The sequence below is a fragment of the Mytilus trossulus genome, chromosome 11 (genome assembly GCF_036588685.1).
Source record: "Mytilus trossulus isolate FHL-02 chromosome 11, PNRI_Mtr1.1.1.hap1, whole genome shotgun sequence".
Taxonomy (NCBI): domain Eukaryota; kingdom Metazoa; phylum Mollusca; class Bivalvia; order Mytilida; family Mytilidae; genus Mytilus; species Mytilus trossulus.
In genome coordinates this window covers 19,674,024-19,691,120 of record NC_086383.1, presented here as the reverse complement: position 1 = coordinate 19,691,120, position 17,097 = coordinate 19,674,024, and the positions used below count along the sequence as shown (strand labels likewise).

The following is a 17,097-nucleotide window of genomic DNA, read 5'->3' as shown; positions in this document are numbered from 1 at the left end:
TGAAGAAAATTCAAAATTAAAAGTCCATAAAAGACTGTCATAGATTGATAGCATATAAAAAGGTGAACTTAAAAAAAAAATTAAAAAAAATAGATAGTTCTTATTTTTTAGATATAATCTACAGAAAGTTTGAAGGGGATTTATCGCGCATTCAACATTGACAAGTTTTTAAAGAAAAAAAAAAGGAATCATTTTCCGTCAATTTCATTGGTTTATAGCTGGAAAACAAGGTCACGGCTACTTGATTTTTGTTTTCTGTGTTTTAAATTTTCATTATTTTAGTACTATCCAAAAAAGCTGTAAAAAGAGAAGCAAACATCCTACACCGAAAAAATCTCAGATAAACTTTGTTCGAGGGGTTAGAACATCCACTTTTTAAAAGTTTCTAATTACATCAACGTATAATTTAAGATAATTGTGTTATAAATGTCAATACAGAAAAAGGAAAAATAACAAAAAGCACAACTACGAGGAAAATTCAAAACAAAAAATGCGTAATCAAATGGCAAATTTAAGCTGGATCATATCAAACGAATGTCATATTCCTGACTTGTTACAGAACTACTGACTATTTAACTGATGATACCATTGCTACATGTATAAACTAATAAACAATTGCAGGAAACAATATGCAAGTTGGATTTTTTTTGTTCGATTTGTAAATAGCACTAGCTTCACTATTAGCAACATGTTTACATTTAATACTCCTTTTTGAACACTCTACGTTTAGAATAACACTTCGTGTTTAACTTTCATTTTCATATTCATGATATTTTAACCTTAACACATTACCTTCACATTGCTTTGGATCTTTGTTAACTGTTGTGAGTATCCCATGTGGTGCTTTGTTGACTGGCTTATTTACCTCATTGAGAGCGAGGTCATCCCGATCAGCTATTTCCCCTATATGTTTGGTCCATTCCGTAACGTTGTCATATTTATTACCGGAATATGATTCTCTATTTTCTAAAATAATCATCCATGGATTTATACAAAAGTGAGGTTTAAAGTGCAATTATAAAAGAAAACAACATCAAATTCGATGAAATGTTTTAAATTGGAAAATCCATTTCAAATGACAAAATATAAAACGTAAGCACTGCAAACAAATGGAAAACAATTCCTGACTTGGTGCAGGCATTTTCTTATCTAGAAAATGGTGGATTAAACCTAGTTTTATAGCTTGCTAAACTTCTAATTTGTATGACAGTCGTTTAAAATATAATTATATAGATACCACAAAAAACAGAACAACCAATTAGTGGTACAGCAGTCAACATAGCCGTTTTTTTCTAATCACTATAAACACAAACAAATATTTAAACACAAAGTGTCAAATAGACAATTTTTGGTATCACAATAATGGTATTTTATACGACTGTCATACAAATGAGGGTTTTAGCTAGCTATAAAACCAGATTTAACCAACCATTTTCTACATAAAAAATGTCTAAACTCAGTGAGGAATATGTGGTATGGGCTCTGCTCATTGTTGAAGGCAGAACGGTGACCTACAGTTGTTAATTTCTGTGTCTTTTGGTCTATTGTGGAAATTTGATGTTTCATTGGCAATCATACCATATCTTTTTTTTTATAAATCACATAAGCAAAAAATGAAGGATAAAAATACAAAAAATATACTGCTAACGGCGGGATGTTTAAGTACCTAAATAGGCCTAAAGTAAACGTATTTTGTTACCAAGATAACTTTCCTGATTTCAAAATAGATTAATAAGGTTTATTCATTCAAAATTACTTACGTTAACTGACATGTGTTTCGTTATTTTATTACATTGTTCGAACACATTAAGTAACACTACATGGAGATTTCACTATGCTGAACGTTTCATTCACTTTATATTGTTGAAGAAATATTAAGCTTCTCAATGATAAAAATTTGTGTTTGTCAACCTGCTATATCTCCAATGAATATTTATTGCGATTGAATGTGTGGTTCCTGGCCATTTCAATTTGATACGTTTTTGTAAAAGGGTCAGTGTAAATATTTTGTCAAATGTCAAGAAAATTAAACGGGTTAAATTATTTCGTTAAGTCAAGATGTTCGGTAAAACCTTGAAATAATGGAACTTGATGCGACTGTCATACAAGTGAACAGTTTTGCTAGCTATAAACCAAATAAATCCATTATTTTCGTCAAGACGAAATGCCCGTACAAAGTCAAGAGTAGGATAGTTGTTTTCTATTCGTTTGAGGTGTTTGAGCAGTTGATATTCCTTTGATAAGGGAGTTCGAGTTCGGTTTTTAAAGTTTTGAACTTGCGGAAAAGTATCACCCACAAATCGGACTTTTTTACAGATAAAAAAGAAGATGTGGTATGATGCCAATGAGACAACTCTGCATCCAAGTCTCAATCTGCAAAAAGTAAGTTTTACATACTTTTTGAAATTTCAAATTCGAACATTTCATGTTAAGAATACAATGGTTAATTTTAACATTCATTTTGATAAATCACCGTCACATTTCTTTTTATCTTCTTTAACTGGTGCAGGTATCTCAAGTGCTTCTATCTTGACAGTCTTATCAATTTCCTTGACATCAGGATCATCCCGGTCAGATATTTTCCCTATAGTATGATCCATAACCATAACGTTGTCATAATCGTTACCGGCAGATGATTCCCTATATTCTAAAACCTAAAAATAATAATTTTAATCAATAATAATTGTCGTTACAATAAAAAAAATTGAACGTATACCTGATATTTGAGAACGGAACAACAAAAACTCGGAACTACAAAAAAACAAACGCCAAATGCATTGGAAAGAACATAAGGAAACTGTCAACGTATATCTGTTCCACCTAATTGTTATAAACAATGTCATAATTTGTGTTCCTGTTGGAACAAATTTTCTATACCATTTATTCCGTTAGGAACTTTTACTGTAATATTTATTCCAGTGGAAATGATATTCCAGAATAATGTTTCCTTTAGGATCTTATATTATGGAGGAACTTCTATTCCGTGACAAAACAACTGCCTGATTTCTGACGTACAATCTTCTCACGACAAAATGGTGGCAAGAATCGGGATTTATGGCTATTACAAAGTATTAATGATCAGATAAATCCACGTTTTGGTAGTATACTTACTATTAACTTATATGTAAAAACTATCTTCCCTATATACTATACTGTCTATAATACTAAAATTACGAGGTCCAATTTGTCAGCCGTCATCGGGTAAAAACGACAAATCAAAGAATTCAACTTTAAATATAACTAACATAGGGCAATGGTGTAGATGAAAAAATTACACCACTCCAGACCCTTTTGTTTTCCACATAATTATTATTGCCAATAATTAACAAGTTCCGGGTCAAATCCGATACCGATACCAATATTATATTCACCTGGCTGTTACCAATAACCCTATCTGTACGTTCCGCATAAGACAACAATACGAATACTAAAAATCTGGATTTAAAATAAAGCGTATACATAGGTACAGTTTTCATTTTGTTAGCGGGCATGACGTAAACAGCGAATACAAGAATTCAACTTTATTTACAATGCTGTTGATTAAAAAATACTCTATTCCAGGACCTTTTGTCTCCCAAATAATTTATAAATACCAATAATTCACAAGTTCCAGCTCGACGGGTTCAAACAGAAATATCTTGCAAAAGCAGAGAAAACTGTGTATCTTATAATCGGTATGACTTTATCAGATGATAATACCAATACTAAAATAAGGCGTACGCATTGTTATATACTTTAATTCAGTCACGGAACCGCGATATCACGGGTGTGTTCTAGTACTATATATACCGATTTTAAGATTCAGAACAAATTAAACCTTCAAAAATGTTTGTTGTTGAAAACGTCAGATGCATTTAGAAGTCTTATGTATTGTTAAAATTTGCTTGCTGTATCTTTTATCTTTTAAAGTTTTTATTCCCGATCTCTGTTCATTCATTTTTTTTTGGAATGGTTTGTTATTGCTATCTTATACTTATAGTTATACAGACATATTCAGCTGATAGTTTCCTTGTCCTTTGAATTCTTGTTAATTAATCGAAAATCATACCACATCTCGTCACTTGTATACTGTGGATTCATCATTATTCGTTGGATACCAATTTTCATGGTGTTCGTGGGCACAGTTAAACCACGAATTAAAATGTTCAACGAATTACACATTTTCTATATGATGTGTATGCAGCGATTACTAAAACCAGGAAATAAAATACCCACGAAAATGCAAGTTTTCCTCAATCCACGAAAATTGATAACCACGAAAATAAATGAATCCACAGTATCAAAATATATATGAAGCTGTGCCTTACAAAAATGGTTTGCTTTGAATCGTTATCAATACGAGCACAACTGCATTCACTTTCCAAGACTTAACAAGACGTCACGTTATTCATTAAAGTGTTGTTGACAAAACTGTCAATATAAAAAAAAGAGTAACTCGAAATGAGACCTCATTATAAGTTTTAAAATTAAACTGGAAGAAAAAGATCAAACAAAGATGCATTTGAAAATCGCGTGTCCAAAATAACAATCTATGAAAATTCATATAATTAAAACAAACATTATGTAGAAAGCTGAAGATTGAGCAACACGAACCAAATAAAAAACCGGGTAAAAGCCCATGTCTTGCTGAAGTATAAAAACTTCATGTTATACATGCGGCATCCTTCGGGTTGTAAAGCAAGTATAAATCCGACAATATTTCGTGTACCGTAATTTCACAATCGAGAGTGATAGGACGCGATTGTGGGGACAATTGGACTATTTTGACGGTCAGATGTGACACAGATATTCCATAATCACAAACTGAATATAATTGCGTTCGTTGAACGTTTGATGAGACAACTCCAACTTGACTAATTAAAACCCTTGATGCATTTGTCTCTTGTAAGTAGTAACCGTCTAGATGAACGAGAAGTCATATACAACGTTAGCAAATATTAATGGGAAGTTGTTTATCATGGTTTCAAAGTTCACATTAAGAAAGGGGTTGATCCCATTGTTAATTTATAGAGTCTTAGTCAAGATATATCGCAGACTTAACTATGTTATCCTTTATTTCAAGTTCATTTGGATAAAATGCAGTCAATAAACACACCAACATTTTATTAATTTCACACATTCCGCATTCGATTTGTGAACGTACGAAAATAACATATTGGTTATGTCCGTTTCTTGACGACGCTATTCTTATCTTTGGACTTTCAAGTATTGATATCAATTTTTTAACTACGAACATGACGAAGAATGGGTATTTTACGTCAATTTTTTCAATTTAATCATTTGGAATGGTATAAACTAAAACATAGATTTATCAGATCAGTGATAATATAACAAGAAACTCATGGAGTAAAGGATCACATGTTGACCTCCGGCTGAATTTTTATTATTTGGTTTGCTGTACTATTGATTTACCATTAAAATGCCCATGAACAATTTTATGTTATTATATAGATTACTTTATAGTGTACATGTAGAATCTATAAATACCTTATTCATTCTGCTAATCTTCTGTGTAAACTCAGTTATCTCTTCCATAGTAACATCGCATGATTTGATGACTGTGATTTGATCTGTTATAATTTTCACTAGATATGGATTTGTTAAACAGAGAACAGCTCTTTCCAGGTCGTTCCATATATTTGATGATTGAGCTGTAGACAAACATTTGGCTGACCAGGCATGGCATAAGATATTTCTTTTCTCCTCGATCAATGCCAAGGCAGCCTGTTCTTTTGTTGATAAAATGCATGTAGTTCGTAAAATGTAATTCAGTGGACATATATCTAAGTTATCGATTTTAATGTTTAAAGCTGAATATTTGTGAATACATTTCTGCTGTTTTCCTTCTTCATGTTTTAAAATGTGACTCGTCTTTCCCATGGTGGTCTCCATGTACAAAATTTTGAACATCCAACTTTCCATCGCACAAATGATTTGAAAAGTACATCCATCAGATGAACAATCACAACAAGGAGATTGTGTACCCTGCCATTGATGATAGAAGAAATGTTTTTTGTCTTCAAGATATTTTTGGAAACTTCCCTCATAACTTGATAGAAGTTTGTCATGGGTGAATGCACACACGATCCCTTTTGCTGTATCAAGTAAACATTTGAAGAGCCGCAAATATTCGTTAGGTTCAAGGTCACTCATTGTTTACTCTTTATAATGGAAATATCTACAGACAGACAACACAAAACTAAACCTCATTAGCTAAAGCTTGTCAGTTTGTATACTCGTAAAGATTTCAAATTTACATAGGTAAAGCGATAATTACTTTATTTACACCTCGAATTTACATATTTCAATTTAGTGAAATTGAATCTTAAATGTGAGGTCGTAAAGTTGGTCCATAATGTCTTTTTAAGAGAGTAACAAATGATCAATGAAAACAAGGGATGAAAATTTTTCAGATGAAATATCAATATATCTCTGCAGCAAAATTTAGACCATTAGTGTACAATGTATTAATCAAGTGATAAAGAAAATATAATTATTGAATAGTTGAAGTTACTTATAACAAGACCAAATATGTAAAATCGTCTCCTTTTTTAACTTCAGAAATAAGACAAACTTCCGGATGTCTTCGTCTGCTTATTCATTATACTTATACTAGTATTGATACGATCAGGTGATATTTCTATCTACGTCGATTGCATGTCTCGTCACGTATCAATTTAATGTTCGTTCAATGATGAAAAATGCACTTTATGGCCGTGTTAACATTTTGATTATGGATAAGTTTATTTAAAAAAAAAACAACTATAAAAAAGTGGGAAAAACTACCAAAGTAATACAGACACCCAGAGGTCGAAAACAGAGTGAAAACATATTAGAAAAAAAGACATTTAAAAGTAGAGAACATAACATAGAAAACTTAAGACTGATCAATATGAACCCCACAAACACTTAAACGAACTTATTTGCTGTAAACGGGTGCGGGTAGAATCATCTTATCGGGGCCTTTTATAGCTGACTATATGCGGTATGGGCTTTGCTTATTGTTGAAGGCCGTACGGAGACCTATAAGTGTTTAGGTTTGTGTCATTTTGGTCTTTTGTGGATAGTTGTCTCATTGGCAATCATACCACATCTTCTTTTTTATATCATCATGCTCCACACTGACATACTGTTGTATATAACATATGTACTTGCATTGCGTGTATCAAGAGGGTACACAATAATAAAACAATAAGTATTAAGGCATACAAGTTAGTCATTGATACACAAAAGTAATTCAAATAACAAAAACACATAACTCCAAGGAAAATTCAAACAGAGAGTCCCTTATCGTAATAGGAAAATCAAACAGCTCAAACACATCATACGAATTGAAAAAAAAACTGTCATATTCCTAACTCGGTACAGGCATTTCCTATATAGAAAATTGATGATTTGATAACCTGTTCAAAATAATAAGCTAATCGATTTTATAAATAATATAGGAAACAGAATAAAACAAAGGTAAATTACATAGGATCTGACCAGCAGACGAATACACCATACAATGGCCTAGTATATAAACATCGATGTACAAAAGTAATATCTATGAAGGTATGCAATAAAAGATATGTATTTCATTTGGACAAAACGATAGTAACTTCCTTATGAATTACTGACTACTGGCCTGTAAAATATAACATGTATAGATTAATTTAATGTTACGTACATTTAAGTAAAAAGTGTATCGCAATATTGCGTACTGCATGTTTCACTAGAACAACTTGATTTAACCAGTATTCCCTTTTGAAAAATCAGATTAATGAGGTTCTACAGTTTTTCATTAAATTCATATGTTGGATTCCGAAACATGTTTATAGTTTTTTGATATACTAGTATCCATCTCCCAACAACTCCATAAAACTCGCTCAAGACATCACAATTACAAATGCCCGACAGAATTTATACCAAATCAAAATAGGCAGAACAAAAGACGTTTCGTAAAGATATTCTTTGCTCAAGTGAATAGCAGTCTACATTACAGTGCAATTTCAGGTTTAATCCACCGTTTTCTACATGAAGATATGCTTTCAGTAGGCAAGAATATGACATTTTTATTCCATTCGGTTGGTTTGTTCGAGTTTTTAAATACATCAGAAGAATGTTTTGCTAAACTAACAAGCATTTACATTTTAGCTTGCAACCAGAAAAATATATTTACTTACCTTTTCGCGCTTTCACTGTCATCTTTCACATAATTGTATTAAATAGAGAAACGCCCTTTATATTGCAACATAAAGTATACGTCCTCATTTTAACAAAACATAAGACATTACATTTTCTTTACTTGATAGTTTTTATCTCTTTATTGAAGATTCTATTATAGAATTTTTTAAATTCTTTTTACGATAAAATCAGATATCAGTACGTCATGCATTCAACGAGTTATATTATATTTCCTTCCTTACCGGCCTATTATCAAATATTTACTACTTATTCAACTTATAACTTGTGAATATATTTATCATTTAATTATAAATAAGCATGTACAACAGAATAGTTATATGAATTATATAAATTTCCAGGATTTATTTTGTGTATTGAAATTACCTTACTTTATTTTGTCATTTTTTCAAGAATTCTTTATAATTTTTTGTGAATTATACTTTTGATTGAATCGAGAGTTCAAAAGAAGTAGTTATATCATTAATTTCGTTTTAAATAGATAAACGGTTCTCATGAAATTGTTTTCACCATTAAAATAACTGAAATGAGTGTTCAGAGATAACGGTAAACTAATACGAATTTTTAATCAAACGTAGTACACCTGTACGTTTTTTCTTTCTTTCTGAAAACAGAATGAACGTTTTCAGTAAATCATTATATAATGTCCTTTTTCCCCGTTTAAACAATGTAAACAAAAATAGTCAATAACAAGTGCAAAAATAATAACGTCTGATAATACATTTATGAATTTTCACCATTTAATTGTCCTATCATCACCCTGTCATTGTCAATGTATGGTAATCAAAACCAACAACTGTTATAGTTTTTGGTGGTGTTGGTGTTGTTTAGTGTTAATATTTTTATATTTAAGGTGGTACCTAACACTACAGGGAGATAACTCTGTAAAATCGCCTAAACGTTTGAATGACGTTGTGTTGTAAAGGGAATATTTAGCTTCTCAATGATCAACATTGTTGTTTGTCAAACTGCTATATAACCAGTGTAATTTTTCTGACAAAACGGTTGGTTCAAAATTTTTGAAATTTTTATATACTTGTTTAAGGGTCAAAGTAAATACTTTGTCAAAATTTCATAAAAATTGAACGAGCCAAATTAATTTTAGTGAAAGTGTTGGGTACCACATTAAGGGGTGACTGTAATATTTTTTCTGTCTATGAAGAAATAACATTAAAAAAATGTGGGGCACACTGAATAACAAGCGTAGCGGGTTATTTAACAGTGTGCACCACATTTTTTATGTTATTTCGAATAGACAGAAAAAAATTTACAGTCATTTCTTATAATGTCATTCTAAATTCTATTTTAAACCGTAGAAACCATGAAAAAAACGTAGATGACGTCACGGTCACATGACTAAATTATGTTGATTGGCTGATAACAAAATAACGTCAGCCAATCAGAAGACGCGTTACATCCAAAATTAAAACATTGTCTCTTGTGTACTATTGTTTTTCTTTTTCTTGTTAAGCATAGCGTTGTCAGTCTTTTTTTTTATCTATAAGTTTGAATGTCCCTCTGGTATCTTTCGTCCCTCTTTTACAAAATGATAATGTCTTTTACCGATGATTCATTTATTTCCGTAGGTACCAGTTTTCGTAGATCGAAAAAAAAAATCCCCTATTTTTATTTCAGTTTGATTTTCTTCATATGCAAAAGTTCCCATACACGACCGTAGGGTACTTAAACTTTGTTGTAAATTTCAATTCGTGGTTTGCAACTTCCAATGCAATCCACCAAAATTGGTATCCAACGAATTAGATGATTTCACTGTAACATGTGTAAGTTGAGATATTGTTCTTATTAAACATAATTCTAGTGAACAACCTACTGTTGTAATACAAGGATTAAATTTATCAAGAATACTGGACAAATTCAATGTAATACACATATGTTTTAGCATTGGCGTATGAGGAATACAGAAAACTTGGATACAGGTATGTTTGATATATAACGATGGAAAAATATTCAAAAATGTTTTTATTATTCTATTTATTGTTTTTAAAATTGACGCATCTGTATCTGCTGTTTCTAATGTTTCGAATCGTGGACCGGATAATGTCACCGACATTTGAAAGTCACATGAACAATATAAAATGCCATAAACGTTTGACGTTTGTTTGACGTCAGGTCTATATAAGTAAATAAAAGAAGACTATGGATTGGTGAGAAAATAGCTTTAATTCAAGTTAAATGTTACGTAAAATAAAATAAAAATCTATGTCACGTAAGTGTAAATATTACACAACAGAAAGTTTTTATTTATTATATAAATTATGACTACCAATTTGTTCACTTTGTGGTTGTGTCCTCCTATCTTTGGCAAACATTGTACATGTTAAAATGCTACTTATCTAATTACCTTTGTGGTAATGTTTCAATTACCAATATATACATGTAGCTATAGAACACTGTTCATAGAAAAAAAAGGCATATGGTATAGTTTCAATAGACCAAATGTCATTGATATTAACAACAATATTTTTAATTGAATTTCAATACCCAATTTTTTGCATTTACCTCTGCTTCAAATTCTGTACAAATCATATACATGATGGTTTTGTAAACACTAAACTCAAAACCATATAATCGCAAAGTCTTCATCATTCTTCCAGATTTCATGATAGCTTAAGAGGTGTGGATCACTCACTGCTTATTTCAGAAATCCTATTGGACTTCTATATTTATACTTTGTGTATATACTAAAACAAGGCGAAATATATCAAAGAGATATTCAAATTTATTAGACGAAAAATAGCTGAGAATGTAAAAAACGAAAAACGATAAAACGATACGCAACCGTGAACAAAGCACATCATAGAAAACTAACTAAGCAACACGAAAGCCATAGAACTCTAGGAGCAATGTTAGGTGACTTTAACAATAAAATTCCGATCGGTGTCCGCACAATTATGTTTGCATGGAAGAGCATGGTAAGCACTATCAGTAGGTGACTAAAAAATTGTGGAAATTTTGCGTAGTAGTGTCATGATTGTGATAGAAAGGGGGCCTCAGCTATAATTGGCAATGTTTTTACCCCATCTAAGATTTGCTCTAAATGCTTCCGTTTTTGAGATAAAAGCCCAAAACTGCATTTGACCCCTATGTTCTATTTTAAGTAACGGCGGCCATGTTTTTTGACATATCAAAAATCAAAGCACACACTTTATGCAGGATAATCTAAGGAACAATCATGCTAAGTTTCATTCAAATCCATGCAGTAGTTTCAGAGGAGAAGATGTTTGAAAAATTGTTAACGACGACAGACGACGACGACGACGACGGACGCCAAGTGATGAGAAAAGCTCACATGGCCTTTTATGCCAGGTGAGCTAAAAATTCTAAAATAAAAGTTAACTTATAGCTGACTTTATGCGGTATGGGCTTTGCTCACTGTTGAAGGCCGTACGGTGACCTATAATTGTTAATGTTTGTGTCATTTTGCTCTGTCGTGGATAGTTGTCTCATTGGCAATCATACCACATCTTCTTTTTTATATCATCATACAATACACATATTCATTGTGTCATTACAGTTGTCTGTATGCAGGTATTTGAAAAACCATAACATTAAAATAGTGACAAGACCAATCATAGTCCAATAGACGTTTTTACACATGTATGATCATTTGTATACCATTGTTTAAACTCTTTGCTAAATTTGTTTTTGAAACAATTATTTTTCCACCGAAAAACGCCATTTTAAAAAAGTATTCAAATTCAGAGACCGTTGTCGATCCGTGTCTTAAACGATTTCGCGCATGCTCAGTCTATGCATAAGCCGTATAATTCAAGTGAAAAAAAGAACAAAGGATAGAAAACAGGACAGTTTGACTCATAATGATCCTGTGTTGTACAGTAAGTGTATCATTTTGCTCAATTAAACGAGATCCTCCATTTATATTCAGGTGCAGAAGTGTCCAAGAATGAAATTGGTGTTAAATGTGTCAGATCTTCCTCCTTTTTATAAGGAAACACAGGCACCAGACATTCGAACGCCTCTCCCCTTTTTACGTGTGAAAATGACACCTGACGACCAGACCCAAATCCTTCTTGTACATATCTAACTTATAACGTTGTCCATCTTCTTTGTTTCACAATTTGCCCAATTGTACCGCGATGTTGTGGGAATCTTCTTATTAGACAAAAAATCAAAGATGAAAAGATGTTTGAAAAAAATAACATAAAACAAGAGTTCTAAATATCTATTAGACACTATTTTAAGATATGTTATAACTACTATCGCCCGAAATATATGTATTTGGTTAAGTTTTTCTAATAGATCGTTCCTTCATAACTGACAGGTGGCAAACTATGAATAATGTTCGTAATATAAAAAACTTCGTCATTATTGTAAGATGGTATATCAATTTCATTTTCAGGAAAACGAGTTTGTCGATGTTCTTCTTGAAACATGTTCTGCAATAAAAAAAGATCGTTTTCTAATAATCTATGAAAAATGATAATTTTTTTTAGTTTAAAAAATAATTTTACAAGGTGTTTCTGTATGTGACAAGTACGAATCCTGTCGAGACATTGACCGGCCTTTTCAACATTTAGAATTGAGCGTCAGAGATAAATTTTTCGTAAATACGCGTCCAGCGTACAAACAATGAGTTGATATTATTTTTTCTTAAGTTTTAACACCCATATTTCGGCATTTACAATGAAAAAACAAGTACGAAAACAATATAAGTGCAGGTATCGAACTACATTTCAATGAAATGACAAGTAAGTAATCAAAACAAGTAAAAGTAACAAACTGTCTAGTCTTTGAAAAAACAAGAAATATGTTAACATTGAATCTAAACCTTATTTAAATTGAAATACCGTGACATTGATATTCCATAGTTTATGTATTTATATTGATTGTATAGATATACATTATATAGGAGAGCCGCGAATTGAATACTTAACAAAGAGTATAATTTAGACAAGCTTGTGTGTTCAAGTGTTTCAAATGATTGTATATATAGATATAGGAGACTACAAACCATTAAAAGTCTGAAATGGCCCATAACTATACTCGACTGCACTAATTTTTACTCGACCAGTCTGAATTCGTATGAGATTTACTCGATAATACTCGACTGTAGTCTGAACCATACTCAACAGTCTAAATGTGTATTTGACCAGTACTACAACATTTTTTACGAGTCTGAACCGTACTAGACCTAGTCTGAATCATATTCGACCTAGTCTGAACCGTACTAGACCTAGTCTGAATCATATTCGACCTAGTCTGAACCATACTCAACCTAGTCTAAACCATACTCGACCAAGTCCTAACCAACCTAGACTTATTCTTTGTATCTATCAACTGAATTTTATCAATTATGGATTTTTTTAAATAGAAATTACATTTGAACAACAACTTGAAATTAAAAATGTGTTTAATACAATATTGAAATTAAAATTTCACAATAATACATCATAATTGTTGCATAATATTGAGTTGATGTTATATTAACATCAACTCAATATTATGCAACAATTGCATAAGAATATATATCAACTTATAAAATAGAGTTAAAACAAGCTGATCAAATAATCTAGAAAAATGAATTGTTACTAATATTCAAAGTTTTATGAATATTTTGGAAGTATCTTATGGTAACTGGACTATTTTCACCAGTAACTAACTAAGCCTAGTATAGATTTATGGTGTCAGTGGAGTTAAGTTAATAGTTCAGTGAATGTTTTTTTGTTAATATATATACAAAAAAGTATATAAAACAACTTAATAATTCAAAAAAAAAATTAGAGCATAATTGTTTTGTTTGATTAAACCAAGAATCTAATACAATCATGACAATAGAATTTCCATAGCAATCCTTGATAGCCTTTTTAAAAAAGGGAATGTATTCCAAAGTAACAGTAAAAGTTTATTTCAATTCATTTTTTTGTCAAATTTACATGGCATACATAAATCACTTTAATATGTTCTAATTACCTCAGTACATGTGTGTTTTACAGGTAAAAAAAGCCCTGTTTTCTTTAAATTCGGGTATTACTTATCTAATACATACATGTATATTCGAAAAGCCTTGTTATCTAATTTAAACAGGATGTTGCAATGTTGAATCAATGTTATTTAGAATGTAAAACCTCTGATCAGGTGTGATCTTATGTATGAGTTTGCCCCCAAGCAAGATATTATACTTTATATTTCACCACTAATCAGAAAAACAGTTTTATTTATTGATTTAATTTTATTCTTTTTTTGATATTATGATATTTATAGATTATCGTTGATTATCAGCTCAAGCGAGAAAAGCAATCGAGTTGAGATGACCAATGATAATCTGTTTATCGCTATTTTACCTATGACGACGTTGTCAATTTCAATGTCAGTTTCGTTAGCAAAGCCACGTGGCCTCCTTAGTTTCTAGCGATAATTTTTCCATCTCAATCGAGAAGCATGATATGAAAATTATCACAAAAAAATATCAAAGGAAAAATGCACAAAAATAGCGATAACTTTTTTTTATCCTAAATATTTTCAGAGATATATTTCTTTTATAAGGTTAATTTTTTTTATAAATTTTGTTGGCTGTTGTTATACTTATGTCAGTTAAAAAGTAGAGGTTTTGGTTCAGACTGCTCGAGTTTTGTTCAGACCTTTGGTTAAGTATGGTTTAGACTGGACAAATAGGTCGAGTACATGTCGAGAAAGTGTTAAGACTATTTCAGACTGGTCGAGTATTAGTTCAGACTGTTTTCAACGGCAAAAATAAGGGTCAAGTACGATTCAGTACAGTCAAGTATGGTTCAGACTGGAGTCGAGTAATGTCAAGTAAAAGTCAGACCAATTCAGACTGGTCGAGTAAAAATCAGTACAGTCGAGTACAGATATAGGCCATTTCAGACGTCGATGGTTTGTAGTGCGAGAGCCACGAATTGAATACTTAACTAAGAGTATAATTTTGACAAGGTTGTACGTACAATTGTTTCAAATGATTGCATATAAAGATATCGGAGAGCCCCGAATTTAATACTTAACCAAGAGTACAATTTAGACAAGCTTGTACGTTCAATTGTGTCAAATGATTGCATATACAGATATAGGAGAGCCGCGAATTGAATACTTAACCAAGAGTACAATTTAGACAAGCTTGTACGTACAATTGTGTCAATTGATTGCATATATAGATATAGAACAGCCGCGAATTGAATACTTAACCAAGAGTCCAATTTAGAAAAGCTTGTACGTACAATGTGTCAATTGATTGCATATATAGATATAGGACAGCCGCGAATTAAATATTTAACCAAGAGTACAATTTTGACAAGCTTGTACGTACAATTGTGTCAAAACCATGAAATCAAGTATTAGCATGTATGTACGTATGTATTTACTGGTGAATTCCTCCGTTATTCGGAGCACCCCTTGAGAGCTGCAAGGGTACAGAGAAATCTGTGTATCAGTATCAGCGTAAACATTTTTTTCTATATTCACTAAAATGGTAACCATAAGATACATAATTCCCTCATACTAAACGCATTTAACGGATGGTTGGAATATATATAGGTTTACACACATATGTAACTAATGTAAACTTACTTTGTTTAGAAATAATGGTATACGTCTAACCATTATAAATAGGACAAGAGCACTTGCAATAGATCCCAGCCATACGGCAACAATGCTCACTATGATACCTAATAAAATACAAATATATGAATCTGCAGTTAGTTTAGTAGGAGTTATTCTTAGTTACTTCACTAAATTTATTTTTTTTCAAATTTGTTAGATGTTTTGGGCAAAACCTTTTCGAATTGTGGACCTCAATGCTCTTCAACTTTGTATTTAATTAAGAGGTAACTGTATTGTATTTGAAGCTTTAAGGACGTCCATCGGTAGTTTTACTGTCGCAAATTTAGTTTACCTGGCGACGCGGAGCGGAGACAGGTAAACGGATATTTGCGACAGTAAAACTACCGATGGACGTCCGCAAAGCTTCAAATACAATACAATTTTCTCTATTATAATGCAAAACAAGTTCATAATCAAATTTCAATCATTATTTTTATCATTATTATTAAAGAAAATTCCGCGATTTTTTTTTATCTTCTTTGGGCCCTACACTAGGTGATGTCATATGTATGCTTCCGGCGTCAGACATAAACAACGGGCGTTTTCTAGCTTCTGTGCTGCTTCAGAATGTAATTAAATTTGATAACAAGAAGATTTTTTAAACGCAACGAGTGAGTTTTTTGTCTATTTTTGTAGAAATAACATGACAATACATTCCGCAATTCAATCAAAATATTTGGAACTAATAGTGCTTTTAAAAAAGTGGCAAAACACAAATCAATCATTAAATCAAAATTTACTCATATGAAACTAGTTAGCTATGTACGGTATTTCTTTACACAAAATGCTAAAGCAAAAAAACATACCTGAAGTATTATGCTGTTGTGTTTTGTCAGTTACTGTACTTGAAAAGTCTGTTGTATTATGGAATATCTTCGTAATAGTTTCTTCAGAATATATCAGGGCTTTAAATAGACAAAAATGATAGATTAAGTATATTCAAATATTGAATGTAATTCAACGGATAATCAATTTACTTTTCTAGATCTTTTACATAATGTTTTTAGTTTAAGTCAGTGTTTAAATTTTCCCCATTCTTAAATTCATAAATTATTTTTTAATGTTATGCGTCTTCTGTTTGACTGACGTTTATCAGCTCATAGACATAATTTTGTCAATTGACCGTGACGTCATCAACGTTTTTTCACGATCTACTCCGGTTTTAAATGGAATTAGAATTGATTTATAAGGAACGACAGTAATATTTTTTTCTGTCTATTCGAAATGAATAGAAAGTTAAGTGCACGCGTTAAAATTACCCTCTAAGGAGGACATTCAGTGTGCAACACATTGTTGATTTATTCCTTCATAGACAAA

General features: G+C 31.4%; 1 protein-coding gene across 1 annotated transcript; it reads right to left on the bottom strand.

Annotated features, from left to right (window-relative positions):
* Window positions 1–745: 745 nt before the first annotated feature.
* LOC134689813 (uncharacterized) lies at window positions 746–8,300 on the bottom strand. The gene is made up of 4 exons (XM_063549779.1): window positions 8,166–8,300; window positions 5,488–6,178; window positions 2,474–2,654; window positions 746–966 (listed from the first exon to the last, which is right to left on the bottom strand). Exons 2-4 carry the CDS (start codon window positions 6,151–6,153, stop codon window positions 746–748), a joined length of 1,068 nt encoding a protein of 355 aa, XP_063405849.1. The 5' UTR covers window positions 6,154–6,178; window positions 8,166–8,300.
* Window positions 8,301–17,097: the final 8,797 nt, after the last annotated feature.